This window comes from Vidua macroura, chromosome 2, assembly GCF_024509145.1.
Source record: "Vidua macroura isolate BioBank_ID:100142 chromosome 2, ASM2450914v1, whole genome shotgun sequence".
NCBI classification, from domain to species: Eukaryota; Metazoa; Chordata; class Aves; order Passeriformes; family Viduidae; genus Vidua; species Vidua macroura.
In genome coordinates, this window is record NC_071572.1 from 19,966,353 (window position 1) to 19,989,683 (window position 23,331).

The window sequence follows — 23,331 nt, forward strand, 5'->3', positions numbered from 1 at the left end:
TTGTTGCTAGCCCAGGTTGACTCCTGTTAAGGTGCCATATGTTCCAGAGCCAGCTACAGATCTCTAAGCAAACATTTTGTGCTTTGCCATGACTCCCTAAGCTCATGGACACAGCCTCCAGCACATGGGACAACTTGGTCTGTCTTAGCCAAGCCAGCTTTCTGTCACCCAGCCTGAGCTGGTGCTCCAGCATTGCTGAATGTCAAACCTACTTACTTCCAGGTACATGACCCAAGGAAGAAGTGATGCACTGGAAAAGCATCACCTGGCTGTATGATCCTCTTCAGTCTGGAACCCTGACTTGCAGGTTAGGAAAGAACAGAGAGACAAGCAGTCTTTGCCCTTTCCTGCTGAAGCTGGGCCACAGGAATGCATGGTGCTGGCTGCAGTATGCACAGGAAATCTCTAGCCTAACTGCTGTGGCATTTACTTCCAAGGTGGGAGACTTCCGTTTTGTTCCTGTTCCCAAGGCTGGTAATGTACTGTGCATTGGAGAAAAGTAAATAAAATACATCAGCAGAGATGGGAGAAGGAGTGGGAATGCAGAGCTTTCTTTTCCTACTAATTGCAGCAATGTCTCTCTTCTGCCTTCTGCCTTTACATGTTAATTTTGCCAGGGTTTGCAGGATGGGGTCTGCCTCCTTAGGTGTAGGAGTGAAAAGCCCTAAACCCTCAATTTTCTGTTTCCTGTTAAACTTTCTAAACACATGTAAGATGCACCACAGTACCACAAGTGGCATTCCCACAAGTTCTCAGGCATTTTTCACAAGAAAAAAAGAAAGCAAGTGCTCTGAGACATCTGTGATTACCAATATAGGGAAAGAGGTAAGAACTTAAGGTCTTCTCTAGCACTTTTTAGTAGCAAATATCAGCTGTTGCCTCTTCTGTGTGGTGGCTACTGTGAAACCTTTTTCTCAGCATTTAATTCTCATTATACTTTTAAAAGGATATTTAAGGATGTAACACGGGTTGTAAATTGCACAGAAGCCTAAAGGTTACATATGGTAGTGCTACCAAGGAGCGTATGCTGTTTTCCAGATCTGACCAAATGTTTTATAGGGAAGGCATTTTACTCAATTCTCTAATGTTGTTTTATGTAAACAACATAAACAATAACATCTTTTAGAATTGCCATTGCAAAATAAGACCTTTCCATGCTCAAAGGGCCTCTGTGCATTCCCTACACAGATATTGCTATGCCAAAGGACATACTAATGCAAATAGGAATGATGGTAAAGAAGAAGAAAAATATCAGGTCAGAAGAACAAAACTGTGTTTCTTTTAGCTCCATCGGCATGGCTATATTTTCTTCCTGACAGCGACTTTGAAATGGCAAAAGAATTCCTTCAACCAACTCTTCCTGTGACCTAAATGCATAATTGATGAAAATGTATTGTTTACATGAAAGCCTCATAGAAACCACCAGGAAAGCATTGCAGATTATTTTTTCCTCCTTTTGCCACTATGTTTTTACAGATGTGATATGTGGTTTAAGGAGCCAAAGCAGACAGTTGTGCTTTAGCCCTGCCAAATATTCCAAACAAAGAAAAAGGTTTTTTTCTTTCCTCTCCCTTTCCTGACAGAACATATATAGCTAAAATAAATAAATACATAAATAAATACAATTTTTAAAATAGCTTTTAATTGGCATATCTACGAAAATTCATGAGGCAAATTATACATTTGGAGCAAACAATTATATAGCTTTGATTCCCGCAAGAATCAGAGGTCAGCGCACAGCGAGGACCCCGCGGTGGCCTCTGTCAGCCGGAGCGCGGCTGGTGGCGCTGGCGCTGCCGCCGCAGCCGTGCCGAGGGCTGGATTGCCACCTAGCGGGACCCCGTTGCTCCAACCCGCTGGAGCTGTAAAACCCCTGCTCATTGTCCTAACGCTGATTTATAAATACTGCGGCTAAATGTAGGGCCTGGAGCAGCGGATCACTAAACACCCCGAGCATTCAGTGCGGCACAGAATGAAATCATAGAATCACAGAAAGGTTTGGATTGGAAGGCACTTTAAAGATCCCCTAGTTCCACCCCACCTGACAGGAACACCCTCCACTTGACCAGATTACTCAAAGTCCCATTCAATCAGGCCTTGAACACTTCCAGTGATGAGGCATCCACACCTTCTCTAGGAAACCTGTTCCAGCACCTCGCTACCCTCACAGTAAAGAATTTCTTCTTAATATCTAGTCTAAATGTGCTGTCTTTCAGACTAAAGCCATTACCCCTTGGGGAGTGTTTGCCCCAACATGTTGTAGATGTACCCAAAATATCAGGTGCTGGTTCAGAGGCAGCACAGAATGCCTATGTGGCACTGCTAGCTCCCCTTATCACATGAGGATGCTGGCCTCTCTCAAGTGTCCTCTGGTACTTGAACACTGTTATAACTGATAATATCTTTTCTTTGAAGCTCAGAGAAAGTCTAAATGTAAGGAAAACCATGGGGCCCTCTTGTTAGGGCAGGAAAGATAGACCATGGCTGTTTGCTGCGATAAACTGCCAGCCTCTTGTGCTCAGTGCACGTGGAGTTGTGGCAGACACAGCCACGGATTTGGTTTTCCATTGATCTGAGAAAGGCAGATTTTGTGCAATGCAGAAAAGCTAAATGAAATTCCTGGTGCGGCTGTGTGGTGTGATGCAGTTACTCACTGAATATTCCTCCCCTGACAAACTGGGAGCTTAGCAGGAGGGAGCAGAAGAGGCCAGCCAGAACTTCTGAGGACCAACTTACAAGTCAGTCCCAAGAGGGTGTATCATCAGCCAAGTATCACAGTTCTCCACCTTTTTCCTCTGTGCATTCCTGTTCCCAGAGCCCTGTAGCCAATGAAGGTGGGAGGAGGCAGTGGAGCAGTGGCCTCCAGATCTGCTGGGGAGGAGGTGTCTGCGCTGCTGCTCCAGCTGCTCTTCGAGTGTCACCAGGTAGAGAGGAGCACCTGCTGTTTCTGTGTGTGAGCAAATGTAACCACCGCTAAGGCTGCTTTCATTCCTGGACTAATGTATATGTTCATGAAGAATGAAAAAGCTTCAGTAAGAGAGGCAAAAAAATTCATAGTCTCATGAATGGGGCATTATTCTGATTAAAAAAAAAGGGGGATATTGGCGAAAGGAACTCCTCCTGTCCTCTATATTGTTGAATCTTGAACAGCAAGAAGGCAGAATTCTATCATGAAGCCAGAAAAAGAGCAAATAAGGCAGTATATGTTACTGTGGTCTGTATGTACCAGGCCATCAGATGATCAAGCTGGCCCCGGTTCTAGTCCCTCAATGGTTTGTCTTTTACAATTCATGAGCACTGAATATTTATTTGGTGGAAATAATGCTGGTAGCTAGACTGTAGATTAGCTACTGACTTCATTGCTGCCAAATTTGCATTTTGTGCAGAAGTCCCAAGTGAACAGAAAGAGCAGATATGTTGATTTGTTTGGGGGTTCTTCAGTTATTACAGAAAAGCTGCAGCAAAGAGGCAGAATGTGTTGGGACTGGATGGTTGGGACTGAATGAGTAGAAAAACAGCAAAGTGAGAAAAGGAGGAGGGGATGGAGGTGTTAGTTACCTGCCCTACCTGGTTATCCTTACACAGAAGGAAAACTGGTACTCTTGGAATGGTGGCTGTTTATCTGGAAGGAAGCAGCCTGACATGGAGAGATTTACTAAGCAGGAATTGTTGTAGTCATCAAATGAGCAGGGTTTTCTATTGCCTAAACCTGGCCTGACAGAGAGAAAAGGAATGGTTTCATGTATGTTCCCACAGGCTTGGAAAAAAGAGGTGCAGAGGAGCTTATGATTTATTCCTTGTGTTCCTGTGACTAGTACTTTGTAGTAGTGGTCCTTAAAAGATCAGACAGGGACAAAACATAAATCAGCATCAATGTTAATTATCTATGATGTGGAAAATCTTCAGGCAGACTATTTATACCTTTGTTGTACCTCTAATTATTGTACCATTTGAATTAATTAATTGGGTAAATAAATAAATATTATTATTATTCAACAGGTGCTTAAATGTCAGACAGAGATTAAAAATCAAAAATTAGTACAATAATCTAAATGATAATTGATCTCAAGCAGTGTCTGCATGTTTAAATATTCAGGTCAGTGACAAATAGTTGTTAGATTTTAGCTTCAATTACATGAAGCAAAATACTATGTTCAGGCTACAGCAAGGCCTAAAAATGTGATGAACATTCCAATATCTGAAATATGAGAGTATAAGCAGAAGCCTAAGTTTCCTATAACAATTTAGATACAGATTCTGCATCTCAGTGTGATTCAGAATAGCTAGCTGAGTTATCTTTAAGTCTACAAATGTCCCTTTTAGGAGAATGCTCCTTCTGGCTTGGCAGAACGCCCACCAGAGCAGCAGCTGGCAAAGAAGGAGCTGCACTATGGTAACTTAGTGAGCTGCACTTAAATCAACACCTACAAGACCTGTATTGCATGGATATTTACCTAACAAAGAGTCTCTAACCATGAGGTTACTGTGAGAAAGGGAAGAGCTGCTGATGGCACATATTGTGTTTCTTTCCTGAATCTCACTGCTGACCGGGGTCATTTTGGAGCCTTTGGTAGAGTTTGTGTCCTCTCCCTCATCCATGAACCACAGCAGAGCTTAGGTGTCTCTCTTCCCAGGCTTGGGATCTTCAGTGATCTGGTTGCCCCCTGTACATAATTCAGAAATTTTGGATTCTAATGGTCACGTAATCTGAGAGTTAGCTAAGTAAAATTTGTCTTTAGGCAAATTGCAACTTTGAAAATTATTTAAACACAAATATAATTTATAAGTCATAAGGCTACAAAACCTTTCAATCTTACCTGTTGGGAATCTTTAGAAGTAGAGAACTACAGTTCATCTGACTTTTTAATTATATGGAATGGTGCTTTTGCATGGCACAGTTATGGCATCCACTCATTTTTACTGCATTTATCAAAGAAGAAATGCTTAACTAGCATTTAATGCACTAGTCCTGCAGCACTGCTCATCAAATTGTGCATGGCCACAGTCCGGCTCTCGCTAGCAACTGTAGAAACAGCGAGCTTACTTCAGGGAAAAAAGTTGTCTTTTAGAATGCATTAGGAGAGAAAAACAATAGCATTGGTTGCAGTCAATATATTATTTTTTATTATTATGGTTGCAGTCAAGATATTATTTTATATTTTAGGTATTACTCCTTCCTAGTAGTGAGACCAGCCAGTGCATGGTATGGTTCTCCTGAAAGTGGGATGCTTCTGTGGACATAACTTTGAGACAACAAAGCAGCTCTTCCTAGCTAATATAGTTAGGAAGCTAATATAGTTAGCTAGGAACAATCTGCACATTTTATTCAGTGCCCTTTACTGAATCTTTGTGGTCTAAGACTGGTTAATCTGAATGGTATGTAACATCAGCTGGCCACAAACATTGCTCTAAATGCTGTTCAAGCCAAGAACAAATCTTCAGGCTTTGCAAATCCCCACAGAGAGTTGTGCACTGATTGTTCAGGCTGCACAATCATTTCTTAAATGGAACACAGCTGAAGTGCCAAATACTGACTCTCACCAAGTTGGCTCTTACATATGGTTATGTCTTCCTAAACAGTTACCTGCTGTGGCTGGGGAAAGCCAGTAGGAGCACTCAGATTATTTTAATCCTGACTATATAAAATAATTCTGAAAGATAACAAGTGTTGAAATCATTAACTGTGCTAAAATAGGGTTTATAATGTCCTCAAACTGAAAATATTAATTATCCTCAGAATACAATAAGGTTAAAGGAGGAATGGAGAGTTAACCAAATGCTGCAGCTACAGGTCAGCAGTTCCTGTTTCATTCTGCCTAAGAGCCCATAACTGCTTTAGGATAGAGCTCTCATAGTCACATTCCAGCTCCAGACTGACCTCACAGGGATGTCACTAGTTACTGGTTGAGATGGTGAACATACTAGACTGATCTGTGAAATGCAGCAGGTTTTTTTTCTCAGAAGTTCATCTTTTTGATATTGCATTAAGACAGTGTGAGGACTTCAAGAAGCACAATAAACAGTCTCAAACACTGTCAAACAAGAAAGTTCCCACAAGGGAAGCCACCACAACAGGACCTTTGAATAACTACAGATGGCAAAAAGGAAGGCATTAATACCAGACCTAATCAGAGGTGAAAGTTTGGAGTTAACACACTGGACAAAATTCCACTGTGCAAACTGTGGGAAAAGCACTGACACCAACAACAGGAAGGTGCCAGGCGTGGTGAGGCAGATCTAGGTAACTATCTGGACAAAAGCTCCCACCAAGGCAAGCTGTGAGAAAGGAAGTATCTTATATATGTGCCATCCCATTCAAGGTGGGAACAGCACCCATGCCTTATGGATAACCAGGACTTGGACTGTGTAAAAGGGATACCTCCACAAGAACATGGGAACCCCCACCAGCAAGCAGACCAGGATGAAGAAGGTCCAGCAGGACATCACAGGATTTCAGTCTCTCACACTCTCTTTCTCTTTCCCCAGCTCTCTTCTTGCTCTTTCTACTTGGCATTTACTGTTTGCACCTTAATTCAGGCAGAGGCAGCTCAATAACCAGATCCTAAGCAATAGCAAGCCAAAAAAACAAATCAAAAAACCCTGTGCAGCATTCCAGCAACACTGTGTTTGCCATGTCCTCCAGGAAGCAGCAATGCAAAATCCTGTGTGCCATAAGTGGAGGCCCTCCACCAGAGATGCACCTTTCTTATTTTGGGTACGGTGTCTGTGAGACTGTGCTTAGTGGGCCACCACAGCAGTGATGAGCTAGAAGCAAGATCACGTTTGGAGCAGAGGAGCAGAACAGCACAAAGGAATAATACAGCTTGTAGTAAATAGATGTGGAGGAAGAGCTTCCCCTAAAGGAGAAAGAAGGCACATGGATGATAACAGGCTGCTTGGTTTGGATGAATGGAGGGCAGGCCAGGATGTGTGGAGCATAGCTGCACCATAGCAGTGCTGAATGCCTCTGAACATTTTCTATTCCATTTCCCAGCTGCACCACCACAAGTGATGACAAGTAGTGCTAAAGTTCAGAACCCCATGACCAAATACAAACTACAGGAATTATTACTATTTATTGAAGTTGATGCATTCCTGATGACTCCTGGGGTTTTGGTGTGTGTTTTGGGTTGTGTTAAGGACACAGCAATCAGTGGAATGAGTTGAAGGCCATGGGACACCCAAAACCAGTTTCCGAAATGAGTAATTTAATTTGAGCTAGGATATTGCTGGCATGTTCACCTTAGTTAGTATTGATCAGGATCAAGCCCATATTCTTTGCTACTACCTAGAATTCAGCCTCTGACAGAGATTTACGGTATGTTTCATCCAATTAAATGGGGATGATTGAACCTGTCATTTTCAGTCTTTGATCTTAGCTCTGAATTAAAGTGCAATTGAAAAATATATACAAAAAATATATCATAGTGGCTTCACAACATCTAGTTTTAAAGTTTCATGATCACTGTAGACAGAACAACCTGATTTTTCTTCTCTTTTTAGATTTCTAAGGTATTTCTGATGCTGAAGAAAAAAGATTTTTCTCTGAAAATAAAATAGCCAGCTGTCAAGACTGATTCTCTGAAGTCCACTGCGTGAACTTTACTAACTCCCTTCTTAATATTATCAAACCTATAATTTAACTGGATATCCTAGATCTCTAGAACTCAGGCTTGAGTTATCCCTAAAAGTGAGAAAAGGAAACAAAAATTATAGAGACATTAAGTGAAATACTTTTCTAATTAATAAGATATCCAAGAAATGTTTCCAGTACTGTAAGTCAGTTTTATTTTAAAAATAGAATCCAAACATTGTTTTTTATAAGGTGCAACAGATACACTGTTTTCTACAATTAAAAAAACCAAAACAACAAACAGAGCCAAAGCAAAACTATAGTCATAAATATAGTGTCATTCAAACACAGAATCAGTGAGTCTTCTGTAATCCTTAAACATTCTTTTTCTGCTTCTTCAAAGCATAACAATTAATAATTAGTGTCACTGGGACAGCCAAAGGGTCTTTCTAACGTCATCCATTTCTGTACTTCATTATTAAACTTTCCGGTACAGATTGATTCAAGTTCACAAGCTGAATGTAACTTAACACAGTTCATGCAAAACAAAGGTACAATACTGAATCTCCATTATTCAAGGATTTTTATTCCCCTGTTTGGTTTAGTTGGGCATTTTTGAAGGCCAACTGATTGAAGGACTGAACTGAGGTTGCATAAATTCAGCAGTATATACTAAAATACATAACTCAGATTGATAATGTTACGTGACTGTCTTGAGTTCTACACATTCAAATAAATAGTTAGGGCTGAGATCTATGCCTCTTGGAGTCTATTCAGTACCTTCTGAAACAAATTTTGTAATTCAGATGGAAAACAGTGCCTGATAATGGGCTTGTTATGGGAAAATAAATTAAATCATTACATCATAGCTGCATTTTTTGAGATAAGCATGTTATTAATTTATATTAAAGGTGTTCCCTTTCAGACACCAGTGTGAAGAGCATTAAAGGCTGTAGCATGGAAGAAGTTTCCTAATTAGCAGAGTCTGTCCTGTTTCAAAGCCCTCCATGTCATTCTAGCATCAGCCTCAGCCTTGATGATAACACCAAGCAGCTGAAGTTAGCCATGAATGTGCCATTCCTGGACAGCCAAATAGCAGCCCCTGCTCTGGTTTAACATCTTTTGAACAGACACTGGAACAAGGAGCAGCACTACATGGTTACATGTCCAAAGGTTCTTCCCTTGACCCCTTAGGTATTTAAAGCGTTCCATCTAGAAAGGAATGTGTTTGATAGCAGAGAACTGTACACCCATTTACCTGCCTTTTACTTGGGTGATAGTTCAGGGTCAAACTGCATTCACAGTAACCACATAAATCTCAATTCTTCTGCTGGTGCTTGCTACAAACCACCATGTTTGTTTTTTTGGATCTTATTTTTAAGCCCTGAGGACTCCTCCTAAGTAGTCTAATAAGGCAAATCAACAAGCTATCACAAGGGTGACTTGGTTTCAGTAAATCAGGCCTCTGGGTATTAATGGGAATTAACCACACAAGTCCATGCCTATGCATAACCACAGATTGAGTTTAACCTGATAAGACAAGTCAATACATATGTGAATTTGTATTCATAGCCAGATTAACGTCAGTTAGGCAAGTCCATGTCTTTTTCTCATAAAATTATAATGTTTTTCAGTGTTGATACACTATATTGGTTGCTGTTAGCAAACATGGAAAGTAGAACATGGTCACACAGTTTTAATCCAAGAATGAGATTGCTCTCAAAAGTCAGCCTTTTTAGCTTAGTCTACATCCCTTAGATTCTAGAAGTTATGGGTAGAGACTGACAATTGTATAAAGCCCCATTTGGATTCAGTTGTGGGAATGAACTGATTTTATGATGGCATCTCTGTTCAAATGAGGAAATCTAGTGTTTATGAGCATTGTTGTTGACTTGGTTTTTTATGAGTTTGGCTGCTGACAGCTTCACAGAAAAATGTAAGAAATAATCACATTATGTTCTATTTCCTATTTTCAGAAGAAAGGGGTTGCTCAGTCCTATAGTTTACATAGTGTTAATAATATCCCTTTAATAATACATTGTACTGCAGCTGTTCAGTTAACAAAAAGTATACACTGAAATATTTATGGGCTTTGGCCAGAGCTACATGTATTTATGTCAGTCTGTTGCAAACACCATTGTTAAGTAGAGTACTTAACAGATTAAAATTGTCCCTCTAGTTCCGTTTCTTTTACTTCAGCAATTCAGGCCGTACTCCGTGCGAATGCAGTGGGACATATGCCAGAAGGAAGCAGGGTCACTGGAGATAAGAGGAGGAATTTGTGACATAGAACTTCGGCATCTAACTCAGGGTGCACCTGAGTAGCTCTCTCAGTTCAGGGACACAATAATCATGGGCATTGCCTACATGTTAGATCAACAGTCTGGGTTTGGGCTGGAGTAAGCAACAGGCTGTTCTGCCATGGAAGGTCATCTCTGTCCATGAGGACCATTCAAGCACCACCCATTACCTGGGTGAATTTGAGCAAAAACACCAGAGGTCTTAGATGCCTAAATGAAGGGACCAGGAGATCTGAAGAGGATTCAGAGCACAATCTTTCTCCAATCTTTAAGTTTGCATCTATAAAGCAAGGGCAGTGTGAATTATGTGTTACAGAGAGTACAATTTGGTACTCTGTTACTGATAGCAGTATTGACTAGAGGATTGACCCTCTTCATCTCACATAGGACCAGAACAAGGGTTTAGGAAAATTTAACATTTTTACCTGAGTGACTTAGAGGTCTCTACCAGGGTCTGGTAAGTCTTGTGTTCTTGGTGCAAACAGATAAATACTTAAAGCTTTCCTATGACCATTTGCATTCTCAATCCTTCTGGTCTTATCCAGCCACAGTGCTGTGAAGACGAATTCCACAGTCCTATGACTGACGAGTGCATAAAAAGTAGATCTCTTACAGAATAATATGACTGTTAAATTAATTTCAGCAATCTCTTGGCAAGTACATAGAAATGCCAAGAAAGAGCAATGACAAAAAGGACCTAAGTGGACAACCAAGAATCAATGCAGAATGTCATTCATTTGTGAAAAATTGTGATGAACATAAGGGAAGACAGTGAGGGATTCAATCTCTTGTCACTAACACTGATGAGAGACAGATACCACTGTCCTTTTAGTGCTTTTGAAAAACATTTTATGGACTTCTATATTTTCTCCGGTTACCACAGCAAACCACAAAATACTAAATTTTACAGTACTTGTATGCAAAATTGCATAGAGAGATAATAAATTCTTACAAATAAATCCCATTTTAAAATTTATAAGGGAAAGCTGGTTGACAGAAATGCTAAGCAGTATAAAATTCAAAAGACTAAAGCAGGGAGCAAGGGACACTATATTTTAAAGTGATTTGAGGCATAATCTTACTCTTTTCTTAAGACTTAACTCCAGTCTTGATTCATTAAACATTTACAAAATAAATGAAGATGACAAAGTCTCATTTAAAAATATGCCAATTTTTGTCCATCATGAAAATGGTATAACTCAGTAGCAAACAAATAGCCATGATTCCATTACGTAGCAAAAGTAACCGACATTACTCATCTACACTCTCTGGCTTGGAACACAAACCTTTCTATCTCTTAGCAGCTTGTACATAAACAGTGTCTGCTACTCTTCACACCTGCCTCAAGAGTTCCTATGACCCTGATGCCTCCCACTGGTGCTCATGGCTCTTCGTCTCCAAGCACTGCATCACTTACACCCACCAGCGCTCCAATTGAGCTGTCAGGAACCTCATTAAGGAACACATGCTTGAAGTCTGCAGCTGCTCAGAGCTTCTAAACTGCCTTCCTCATTAAATAAGTGCTGTCCTGCATCCACTCCCTCTGTCAGAGGCATATCAGGCCATTCCTCATATATGTTACCTTTTTCTCTTTAAGCAAGATGAAACACAGAAACACAGCCTTCGTGTTAATCTAGAAGGGATTCCTGTGGGGTTACTTTCTTCTTCTTTACCAGTCTAGTTAAACATGATAGATTCAGGGTCCTGGTTTGCCATTTGAGCCATATGTCTTAATACATCCTTTTTAGTTATGATACCCAGCAGCCTCCTATAGGAGAAAAGGAAGTGAAAGGTCAACAATCTCATATATCATCCAGATTTTTTCCCTCGGGAAATTTTTCCCAAGGGACATTTGTAAGTGTTTCCATACAGTACTGTTCATCTCATGTATTCCCCAATTATTACATTTTTATAAAAATATTCTCACCTCATGTATTTCTACTACCCTAGCCATGACAATTAAGTGAAATACTTTGGCTTATTCCCTCTTGTTGTTGGGAACATAACTGAGTGAGGAGCTACAACAACTAATACTTCATACAACAAAATAATAAGTTTCTTTAGGCTCAGGCTGTGAGGACCAGCAGTCAAACCCAAGGTATCAGTGCTTGGCAATACACAAAGTAAGCTAAAGCACAGGGTTTCTGAAACTCTCACTGCCTGACAGCATAATTCCTTCAAATTTAAATGATAATTTCTCATTTATATGAACCTAAATGAATTATATCTGTCAAGAAAGATGAGGCCTATGGGATGTCTGGCCCCAAGAGTCAAAAAATTTCATAACCTTCAGTATTCAAGGGCTTTTTATTTCCAGTCCTTGAAGACCATTAGGCGCTGAATACTGAAACTATGTCATTGTTAATAGTTTTTCCACCTTTCATTTCACGTAACTTCTAAAAGTCTAGATATAAATTTCTGAAGCCAGGCACCAAAAATCAGAACCTTTACCTGTGTCCCAATAATGGTTCTTATTTTCTTAATGCTGAGGACACTGCATTGACAGTAACAACTGATATGCAATATTTTTGAATAACAAAAAGACTCTTTAACAGAAGAATAAATTTTAATCTTCCACATTTGGAAGTGATGGCTGTGGTTTGGCTATCCTGCTATCACTAGATCCTGGGATGAGCCATGATGCCCAAATATCTCAAATTCCATTGGAACTGTGGGATGTTACGTCTGGTCCACATGGTACAGCTTTTTATTCCCCTAATTTAATGTTTTCTCACCTCCTTCAGGTGTTATTTGAGGGCCTTTGGTTTATACACCTTTCTAGTATCCAATAAAGAAAGGTGAACAGAGTAATTTTCCTCCAGTGACACCTTTATTACAATTTTCACAAACATCCAATCTAGCTGGATGTCTCAAAACAGACATATTCTTTGCAAACAATACTGCTTGCCCGATCTGCCTCTGCTGAAAATTGAATGACAGTGGAAGTCAGAACAGTTTATTTTGTATTTATTTTTACCTTATCTAAATGAGAATACACTAAGAATTTGGGAGAGCAGAATGAAATATAACACCCTGCAAGCACCATTTTGGTTCTGAGTCTGACTTCTTTTGCTGCTCTGGAGAGACATGGGTGAGGTTCCCTTATTCATCCATTCACAAAATAAGACAAAATAAAAATATTCACTTGACTGTCAACTACTCACCCACTGCGAGTCACCAGACACTGCCGGAGTCCAAGTTTTCGGAAAATATCTACCACAGTTTCCATCGGTGTGTGGTCAGTGACGGTGAACGGGCTCAGGTTGAGAATACGCCGCAGTTTCAGCGGATGGGGACTGTTGGGTGGCAGTTCTGGGGGGTCTTCGGTGAAGTACACGATGGAGTTGCTCACCACCCCATCCTGACGCTGTCTCGCATTCTCTGTACAACACAAAAATTGGTGTAGATAGGGAATTAAGTTTGATAAAAAAAAATAATTCCTCCTTTGGAAAGCAAGGTTTGGTTTTGTCTTTAGCGTACTGAAGTCCCAGAAATTTGGGTCACTGAGTAACCTTGAATTTCCTTGAGACATTGCTCCCTAAAAGCAAATGTGATATTTTTATAGGCGCGTATTTTTCCTTGGTTGGGATAACGCTTTTCTGAATAAACATGCAGCTCATTGCATTTCACAAACTTCACTAATCCAATTTCTGTCAAATTCAAATCACTGTATGTAATTTCCTCCATTGTGAGAATCACAACAGAAACTTTATTACATGCCTGAAGGAGTGGAGTCAACAGCTGTGTAAGTTCCCAGTTGGCTTGAAGAAGAACTTTTCAGTGGATTTGGGAAAATGTGGACATGGTGAACAGATTTATGAACACAATGCTGGGGAAAGACAAATTCACATTCCAGGGATCCAGAGGCGGTGTGGGTGCTTTTCTACATCAGCACACCTCACTGGCATGCAGGGTAAAATTTGTGTGTTTACACTTAATGCGTTAAATAGTTTGCATATCTAGATTTTAAAAAAGAAAAATAAATTAACTTTCTACTTAAAGGAAAATAGTAGAAGGAGGAAAAATGTAGGGGTAAACAGCACATGTGTGACCATTCTCAGAAGTTCAAAAGCTATCATTAATACTTTGAGCAAATTACGAAGTGAACATCACACTACATCTGGAGATTGCATGATCAGTATAAGCCTTTTACTTAAAGCATGCCCCAAGACTTACCATCAGAGTACTTTATTTTCTTTGTAGCGTTTACCTCATCTCTACTCAACACTACAGAGTATAAACATTATATGAGACAGATTTCCAAATGACAGACAACTTTTCACTCCCCAGAATAAGCATATCATGTGTTTGGCTCTGAGGGTTTAACTTTTTATTTTTTTAATAAATTCTTGGAAATAGTTAAATTATTGCTTTCAATTAACATAGGTTGCTTCTGCTCTTGAACTCATAATCCAAGCATATGTAAATATTCTTGGAACTCTCTGCCATCAATCAGAGTGAGAAACTTGCTCCTGTGACTTGTAATGTAGACAGTGATGTTTTCCAACATGTTTCAGCTGCTTTTTTTTTTTTTTTTTTTTTTTTGCATTTACCGATCATTGTCTTGTAATATTTCTGGAACTGGAGCAGTGCTGGCTCAAACCTAACATCAGTACAGTATATGATTCTCAGCCTTCTCACCCCACATATTACAAGCCCTATTGCAATTTACAGGAATGATGTTAGTTTTGTCTCAGCTTGTTTCAATTCATACATCCAATTTCAAGTGTGAATATGCCTGCATAGTTCTTTGATACATGATCTGTGCTAAGAGGTAGCATTAATCAAACTGAAGGTAACTCCCACCCTTTGATAAAAACCTTTGACAGCTAGGTATTTCCTTCCCAAAGCTGCACCCTAAGAAATAGGGCCAAGCATTTTGGTTACCACATTGCTGTTCCCAAGGCAGCAGTGACCCTGAACAACAGTGATTAGCCAAAGCCATGATTTCACCCTTCCATGTCAAACACCTCTCCAGAGAAATTTGAATGATGTAGTACTATGGAGTAAATACAGTGGCATCAGAAACATGGTGGATTTTGTATGCAGTCTCACTGGATGGGGGAGTGTGAGTAAAGGTAAAACGGAAGAGCAGATCATTTTTGCAGTCAGTGGGTAAGAAAAACAGATACAGATTAACAGAAAGAGCAAAGCAAATGGATGACAATGTCTGGTTTTACAGAACAATCTATGCAGGTTCTTGTCATAGCTAGAGAGTGAATTAATTCTCCCAAATGTGAAACAGTCTCTCATATTCAGGGGTTCACATTTCACAGCCTATATCAACTATGTTGATCAACTCCACACTGGGAAAAGCATATACATATACAGGCATATACAAAAGCATATACATATACATATACAGGCCACCTGGCTATTGTCCAAGGCTCTGCCTTTTGCATGGTGGAGCTGGAGCTGGCCAAATTTAAGAAAAGCTTTACAGTGTCAAAAACTCCCCTCCGTAAGACAGTAAAGTAGGTGTCATCTGAAATGTAGACACCTCTTCCCAGAGGGTGACTCTGCCACCTCACCTGCCTACCTACTCAACAAGGAGCAATGGAAGGACACAATCCTCCTGAGGATGCTGCTGAGCAATTGGAAATGGCATTGCCATTCACTTTGAAGGTATGTGATGCATTTATAGAGCATGCTGCACTCAGTAGGAAAGAAATTTTGTAGGGGTAAATCATGAGGCAGATAGGTTTGTGCAAACAGATATTTGATGCAAGACTCAGCAGCTATTGCCTTTATCCAAGAAGGCAGATGTGTGAGGGAATTGGAGTACTTCCCTAGAGTATTCCCTGGACCACCATACTACTGATGCACAATTAATTGGGCCTGAGAAAGAAGCTGAAATTCTTGATTTAAACCATGTCTCTATGAAGTGCCAAGTGTTCTTATGTAGAGGTATCAGAGCTAGTTCAAACTGAGTTCATTCTGCAGGGCACAATGCCACGAAAAAACAGATACTGGTGAAAGAAGAGATACTGGAATGGGCCTGACTCTGTTTTTGGTAAGACCTCATTCCCTGGCTGAAGTGCTGCATGGATGGGGCTTATGCTTTTCTGAGATGTAACTCCAGTATCTCTGTCAGGCTGAGCAGGTGAACCTGAACAGGTGAATAAGAGATGCTTCACCATCTTAAGGAGAATTGGTGTAATGGCTCCATGATCACAACCATGAAGCAAGCTGAGGTGGAGGTTCATAACACGTTAGCTACCCTTGTGGTAGTGATCAACAATACCAACTCTGAAATTCAGGCAAAGCAACTTCAGAGAAAGAGGATTAGCATTCAAAAGGTTGCTAGCATGCTTTGCCCTGCTCTGTACTGGAACCATATACCATGTCTTTTGAAACTAAATCCAGATTTTAAGTCACAAGGACACAAACCATACTGGAAAGATTAACCATTTATCATAGTGTCAGCACAGAATGACAGCACTCACACTCAGCCCAAGGTGAAAAGGGTTACCAAAGATCACTGGTGGCTGAGGATTTTAGAAAAACTCATCTATGCATGTAATAATTTAATTTTAAACCTAAGTTCTGTCTCATTTCCTATAAAAGATGCGCTTAATTAGAACTGATCAGGAGACAGTACCTTTTCCTCTAAAAAATGCAGATGTCAAACAGTTTTTGAACAGGAAAACATTTTGATCTAAATGTTTACTGAGTTTAATTTTAACTGATTTCTTTGTTCATAGCCTGACATTTTTTCACATCTTCTGGCAAGACCATTCAGCCACACTGCCATTTATGACCTGAAACAAAAGACTCAGTTCCTCAAAGTTCTTTGACTCACTTCAAGCAGCCTCTGATCTTTCTGATTTTAAAGTGAGGGCTCTGCATCTTCAGTCCATGCAATTTTCCCACTGACATACCTTCCTGAAAAGGAGGTGCAAAAGACTATTAACTTAGGAAGGCACCAAGTGTTAAAGCCATGACATGGCATGGGCAGTATAAAAGACAGACCCAGGGTAGGCTAAATACATCTAAAACATGTGCTTTAAATACTTCAATTTTTATTTTAGCTTTGTGGGAACTGAGCTGGAAAGCGACTTTCAAAAATAACCCAAATTTTCCATTTATTAATTTTCTTGTCTGAAAAATATGTGAATTTCCATCAGAGATAACAGCTTTTTTAAGGTGCCTGAACAACAGGGATGAAACAAAACCATGCAGAGAATAAATCCAAGTCAAGAAGGTTTGGATATACAAGACATTTCACTCCCCTGCAAAGTACAAGGCAACCATGCCCAGATGGCATCTTGCCTGCCTGCCCAGCTGGCTCTCAACACCACAGCACTGCCAGAAATGGGAGCAGACAGTGGGCCAGCCTTGCAGACCTCTGCAGTTGTGGATGCCCTGGGTCCAGAAAAGGTGGAAAAACTTGCTTTCATCCAATACACTTGTTCTTCAATCCCCACTTATTCATCAGATCAGCCAGGAAAGGTCCTGACAGTCAAAATCTTTAATGACCTGGATTTGGGCTCTCAGGCAACCAGCCAGCTATCCACTGCATGCCAGACAAAATTCACCCATCTTTACCAAAAAAATATTGTGCATTGAAAACCTTCAACCTGTAGCACTAAAAGCCAGCATCTGAGGAAAAACTGACAGACCACAAGAAAGGAGCACAGGCTATTTCATCACTGGGTGACCAAAGTTCATGAATGCCCCAGTTCATGAATGCTTCTGGAAGCCTATGGAGAGAGAAAGAAACATCACTACACTGGCTTTTGGTCTGGTTCTGACAAAAATTCTGGCATACGAGTTGAGTTTCTCTCTGTTGTCTCTAGAAGAATTTTATTTGTTATTTGTCACTCTTTTGCGTGACAGCAAAATTAAGCCCACAAGGGCAAAGCCCACAAATTTCTCTCAGGTGGTATGATGCAATAGAAAAGTTTCCATGTCCAGTAAAACTAACCAGTAAAAGTCAGATTTGAAGAAAAAGTTAGATTTGATGCTTTTATCCAATGTTTATCCATTCTTCAAGGTGAATAACACTGTTAACCTCCTATCTTGTCTAAACTTTCAAAATCAATCTTTTGGACATTGATACTCTACTTACTTATTGCAAGGATCAGCTCTCGTCTCTGTGCAAATCCAATAAGTCTCTCTGAGTCTTTAGAAACCACCACTGGAAAGCCATTGTAATCGGTCTCTTTGATAAGTGTCTCGACATCCTCCACCGTCATGCTGTCCTGTGTCAGCACAGAGAGAGGAGCTTCGCCACGCCTCGGTCTCATCACGTCAGTTGCCAGGGTGCGGTGGGTGAACTCATCCTTCACATCCAGGAAGGGGTAGCCATTCAGATGAATGTGAGCTTCATAGATCCCTTCTTTCCCAAAGGCATCTGCCACCCACTTGCTTGTGACAGCTGCAGCCATAAGAGGTACAATGTACTCCAGGCCTCCAGTTAGCTCAAACATAATCACCACCAGAGAAACTGTCATTCGAGTAACACCACCTGCCAACAAGGAAAAGACTCAAGTTTCTCTCAGTGCTGGTATACATACTAAGCAACTCACTTATATTTTTGAGCCTTACACTCAAAAATGCATGTAATTATTTATTCTGAGTACTTTGCCTTTATATTCTTAGGCTTGCTTCTCTGAAGAAGGGTATTTTTCATCTACTGCAATTTTCATCAAAAAGGTTGAGGGAACTTGCTCATGCCAAAGTTGCTAGCATTGAAAAGCAAACAATGAATGCTAAAAGACAGAGCTTCACAACCAGAAAGAATGCCAAAAAAATCAACTTTAATGGATACTTGAAAAAGTAAAATTGAACCCTGACATTAGCCCTCTAAATGACTCCAAGAACCAGTTAAGTACCATGGCTAAGGCAGGTAGGAACGTGGAGAGGTGGCCTTCACACCGGCCCGTCTATTGCAGTCATACTGAAGAGAAAGCTGAGCATTATCTTTGGGCACAACATGGTTACAAAATCCTACCTTGGAACAGCTTAGGACCACTGCAAGAGCTATGTTATTATAGCTTAAACCCTTGCTTTGGATATCACTATAGTAATTCAGTTTGAACTGAGTACAACTTGGTTTGAGGCCATCCAGGCATGCAGCCATAGGCAGGGTTGTAGCTGTATTTTTCAATCTAGTCTTTCCATATTAATTTCATAAGCAAGCTCCTTGCTCCTTCAGTTTACATTAAAGGATTAAAATAATCACATAACTGAGGACAAGTGTGTATGTATCTCTGAATTATTAGGTAACATTTCTTTGCCTCTGTTCAAAAGGTAAATGTAATAAATCTGCTATTTTTAGGACTCAAAATACAGCCCCATTTTAGATGAGAAAAATCAGAAACAGGTCATTAAAAGATCTTTTTATCTAGCAGCATACAGAAATATTCGATTGATGATTACTTAACACTATGATGCAGATATGAATTTCATCTAAGAAATGCCTTAAACTTCTGACTGTGAAAAGCTGAGAGCAAATACCAGAGTAAGGATCATTTAATACTTACTCCATTTCTCTTACTTTAGGCAAGATAGTCTTTGGTACACAAGAGCTTACATACAAGCTGTGGCATACCGCTGTATGCCTCACCATACTATTAAAAACCACTGCACCTGAATTTGAACCTTTTAAAAGTAGAAGTCCAGCTTCACCTTGAGTCCTGTGTGTAGTTTTGGGCATCACAATTAAAAAAAAAAAAAAAAAAAAAAATTAAGCTATTAGAAACCATCCAAAGGAGAGCCATGAGGATGAAGAAGTGTCTCAAGGGGAAGCCTTTTGTGGAGTAGCTGAGGTCACTTTGTTCCACCTGGAGAGCACTAAGGGGAGACCTCATTCTGGTCTACAGCATTCTTACAAGAGGAAGCAGAGGGGCAGACACTGATGTCTCTCTCTGGTGACGAGTGACAGGACCCGAGGGAATGGCATTAAGTTGTACTGGGGAGGTTTAGGTTGGATATAAGGAAAAGATTCTTCACCCAGAAGGTGGTTGGGCACTGGAACAGGCTCCCCAGGGAAGGTGGTCAAAGCACCAAGCCTGACAGAGTTCAAGAGGTATTTGGACAATTCTTTTGGGTTCATGGTGTGATGTTTGGGGTGTTCTGTGCATGAAGAGGATTTGGACTTGATGATCCTGATTGGTCCCTTCCAACTCAGCATATTCTATGCTTCTATAATCCTATGCTGACTAGCAGATCATCTGCAACATCAGAGCCAAATTTTTGTGCATTATTTATATAATGAATATTAAGATCATTTATTGTAAAGAGGAAGTGCTTTACTTGTTTGGACAGTAAGATTCATCCCAGCTTTTTAAAAAATGTCTACACTGCTGTGGGTGTTCACATCCAAAGGGATGATCCAGATTGCCTTTATAATCTCTAGATAAAAACAGGCCCTCTTGAGGCCAAATTCATCTGTTCATTTGCTTGGTTTTAGATGTGTATTGCCAGATAAGACTGATCTTTCTCATACCTCATTTTTCTGTTTTGACTGTGAGGTTTATCAAGACAGTTAAGTTCAGGTGTTGATATCTAAATTACAGACATTAAATTTTCAAGCAAATTCTACCCTTCCTTCCTCCATATTGATCACACAAATGATCCTGCTTTTCCAGTATGAGCATCCAAATCTGAAATTTTTCCAGCTCTTCCTTGAGTACATTTTCAATTTCAAACCTACCCAATCACATTACTTATGTGATTACTTATACACATGTGTTATGCCTCTCCACTATTTTTTCATACGGTGATGATGATATCAATAACAGCAACAAAAGGAGATAGAATATGCAAGTACACAAGGGGAAAGATATGATCAGGTCAAAACATGCTCAGATGGTATGCTTGTAACATTTTTGTTGCATCTATGGCTAGCAACTTGATACGCGAGATATTTTTCAATGGTCTTGCTATAATAGTTAACAGATCACTGCTGTTATAACCAATAAATCCCATTGATTGAGTGTAATCCAGTATTGGCTTATGATCAAAATGTAAACCAAAATACAGCTCAGTTGACCACAGCATGACACATAGCCAATAAGACTCAAAATTCTTGCATCTGTGTAGCTTAAAATTTAGCAAAAACTGGGATGTTTTCTTCCTGCACTGAGAGAGAGCACCGTCTAAACAAGCAAGTAGCTTTAGTCCAGTTACAGTGAATTTCATTACATCAAATGGAAAAAATGCAAACAAAAGCACTCCTGCTTGGAAACCTACAGCCTAACTTCAATTTGTTCTTTCCTTTTCTCTGCTTTTTGGCAGACTACAAGGAGTAGACATCGATGACTGGAAGCCTTTCTGTTGTTGACTATCTGGCTGATCACTGGAGCAACCAGTAGAGGAAGCTGCCCATTCTTTAGCCCATTGCGTCTTGATTTCAGCTTCTGTTGCACCCAGAAATGCCAACACAAACAGCTAACACCAACACAGGGCCCTCCAGAGCATGTCCCCAAACATCAGGGTTGGTGACACACAAACCAATGACCAGCAGAGACCGTACCCAAGCAAGCTGCTGCTCCCACCATGGCATAAAGTCCTGGTGTGACACAGTCTGCCCCAGGTCTGCACCAGTTCCTGAAGATGATCCAGTCATGATGGTGATATGCCAGCTGCTCCACTCCAATCCCAACCATCCTGCCAGCCATGGCTCCAACAGCCATGCTAGGAATAAAAAGACCTGAAGGGATCTGGAATGAAATATAGACACATGAGCACCTTGACAAAAATGGCCAGTATCAAACAATTTTAATTAACAGTAAGAGAACCAAGTTTCCACAGCCTCATGGCAGCCTACAGGGCTGATCCCCATGGTCTGGCACAGTTTTCTGCAGTGACTGAGTTTATGTGGCTACATGTATATTAATAGCTTTATAAAATGTTAGTGCATTTTTAAAAGAAATTTTCAATCCTATCTGCTGCATCCCACTGAATTAGGGAGATAAATGCTGTTTCTGAATAATAGTTTGCTTTTGAAGTCAAGATGTTCCTGGCTTTGTCTTCATTGCTTTCTCAGTAGGAAGTCAGGAGCTGCTGATGGTTCTGTCATAGGCTTGAGAATAAGCCTAACTGAAAATAACATCTTGATTTCACTCTCTATCAGATGGAACACTTTATGGTTTTATTACTACTTTTTCAGGCTAAATCAGACCAGATTTTAAATTAAATGTCAAATGAAGAATAAAAATTCTGAAAAAGGGGGCTGACTGGTCAGAGGTAACTAATTCTATATCTCAGTTTACAATATATTTTCCAGGAAGCTCTGTGAATCATTACTTTGTTGTCTGCTATACAGACAAGTCACAAATCATAAAAAACAGTAATTAAATGAGAATGGAGGGGAAAAAAAAGAGAATGAAAATGCATTTTGCCTTGGGTAAGTGCATTTCCTCTTAGATATCAAGTGTACCAGCAAGTTAGAGATGTGTTTCCTGCTGGAGAAAACAATTCAGATCTGTGACAAGGGCTTGCATGCGGCTTGTGCTGTTTTCAGAGAGGAAAGCCTATTATATCTTTTTAAGTCTGAAAATACACCTTGAGCTTCCTAGAGAACTTAACTAATCGCCTCATCAGCACAGCCCAGAGGCATCTAGGGCTGATAACAGCAGATGCTACAGCCCCCACCACATTGTGTTAACTTTGCTGATGCAGTTCAATTAAGTCCTCTAGATAAAGGTAAAGCTATTTGGTCTGTTCTTTTACAGACTGGTTGAAACTGTCAATTGCTTCTAAAAAATTTTAAACATATTGGATAACTAAAGAATCACATTTTGAATAAATTTAATGAACAAGCATAACAACGGGCTGTCAGCCATAAATCAGCTTCTAGAGTGAAAGGCTACAAATGGATCCTCAATTCAAATGCAGTGTTTAAGAGAAAGAGGAGATACTTTAGTTTTGAGTGTGGTATAAAAAATACAGTGTATAACTAAGAAAAGTTTCTCATTGTCTGCAGCCATCAGATCCAGAAATAAATGCTCAGATAATGGGAGCTGTAGACAGACAGAGCCTGTTTTTTATGTGCTCTATTAATCAGATATATAGAGCTCACCACAAACAGCTTGGTATATATGGAAAGCTTGGATAAATTGTTCTTGGACCTTTTATCACTCTTTTATGGGGAGAAGGAGCTGCTGAAGGAAAAAGCTGGAAATCCAGAATATTCAAATGACACATCAGTTAGTCTTCTCATTCATTCCCCTTTTTTTCCAAGCTACAGTGCTTAAAAAGATTTAAAAATAGACCTTTTAAGCCACTTTTATATTTCTGTGATGCTCTAAATGTGTAAAATAGTAAATTTAAAATTATGACTTCCTTGAGTATAGCTACCTTGAGGCACATTAAGACGTTAATCCAACAAGACAAACAACAATGTAAATAGCCCATATCCATGAGAGAGCTAAAAAACAGCTGCAGTGGGAATCATCTTGAAATCGCTCATTGGCAAGAGCGGGTTTAAATTTCCACATAGATTTCTTT

General features: G+C 40.0%; 1 protein-coding gene across 1 annotated transcript in view; it reads right to left on the minus strand.

Annotated features, from left to right (window-relative positions):
• Positions 1–7,764: 7,764 nt before the first annotated feature.
• The window catches only part of CLCN4 (chloride voltage-gated channel 4), a 41,592-nt gene continuing 26,025 nt past the window's right edge, over positions 7,765–23,331 (minus strand). The window contains exons 9-12 of the mRNA XM_053971527.1: positions 21,356–21,542; positions 17,945–18,343; positions 13,038–13,254; positions 7,765–11,641 (exon numbers count right to left, since the gene is read on the minus strand). Of these exons, the coding sequence (XP_053827502.1) occupies positions 11,551–11,641; positions 13,038–13,254; positions 17,945–18,343; positions 21,356–21,542 (894 nt within the window). The 3' untranslated portion in view covers positions 7,765–11,550. The remainder of the gene's footprint in view (positions 11,642–13,037; positions 13,255–17,944; positions 18,344–21,355; positions 21,543–23,331) is intronic.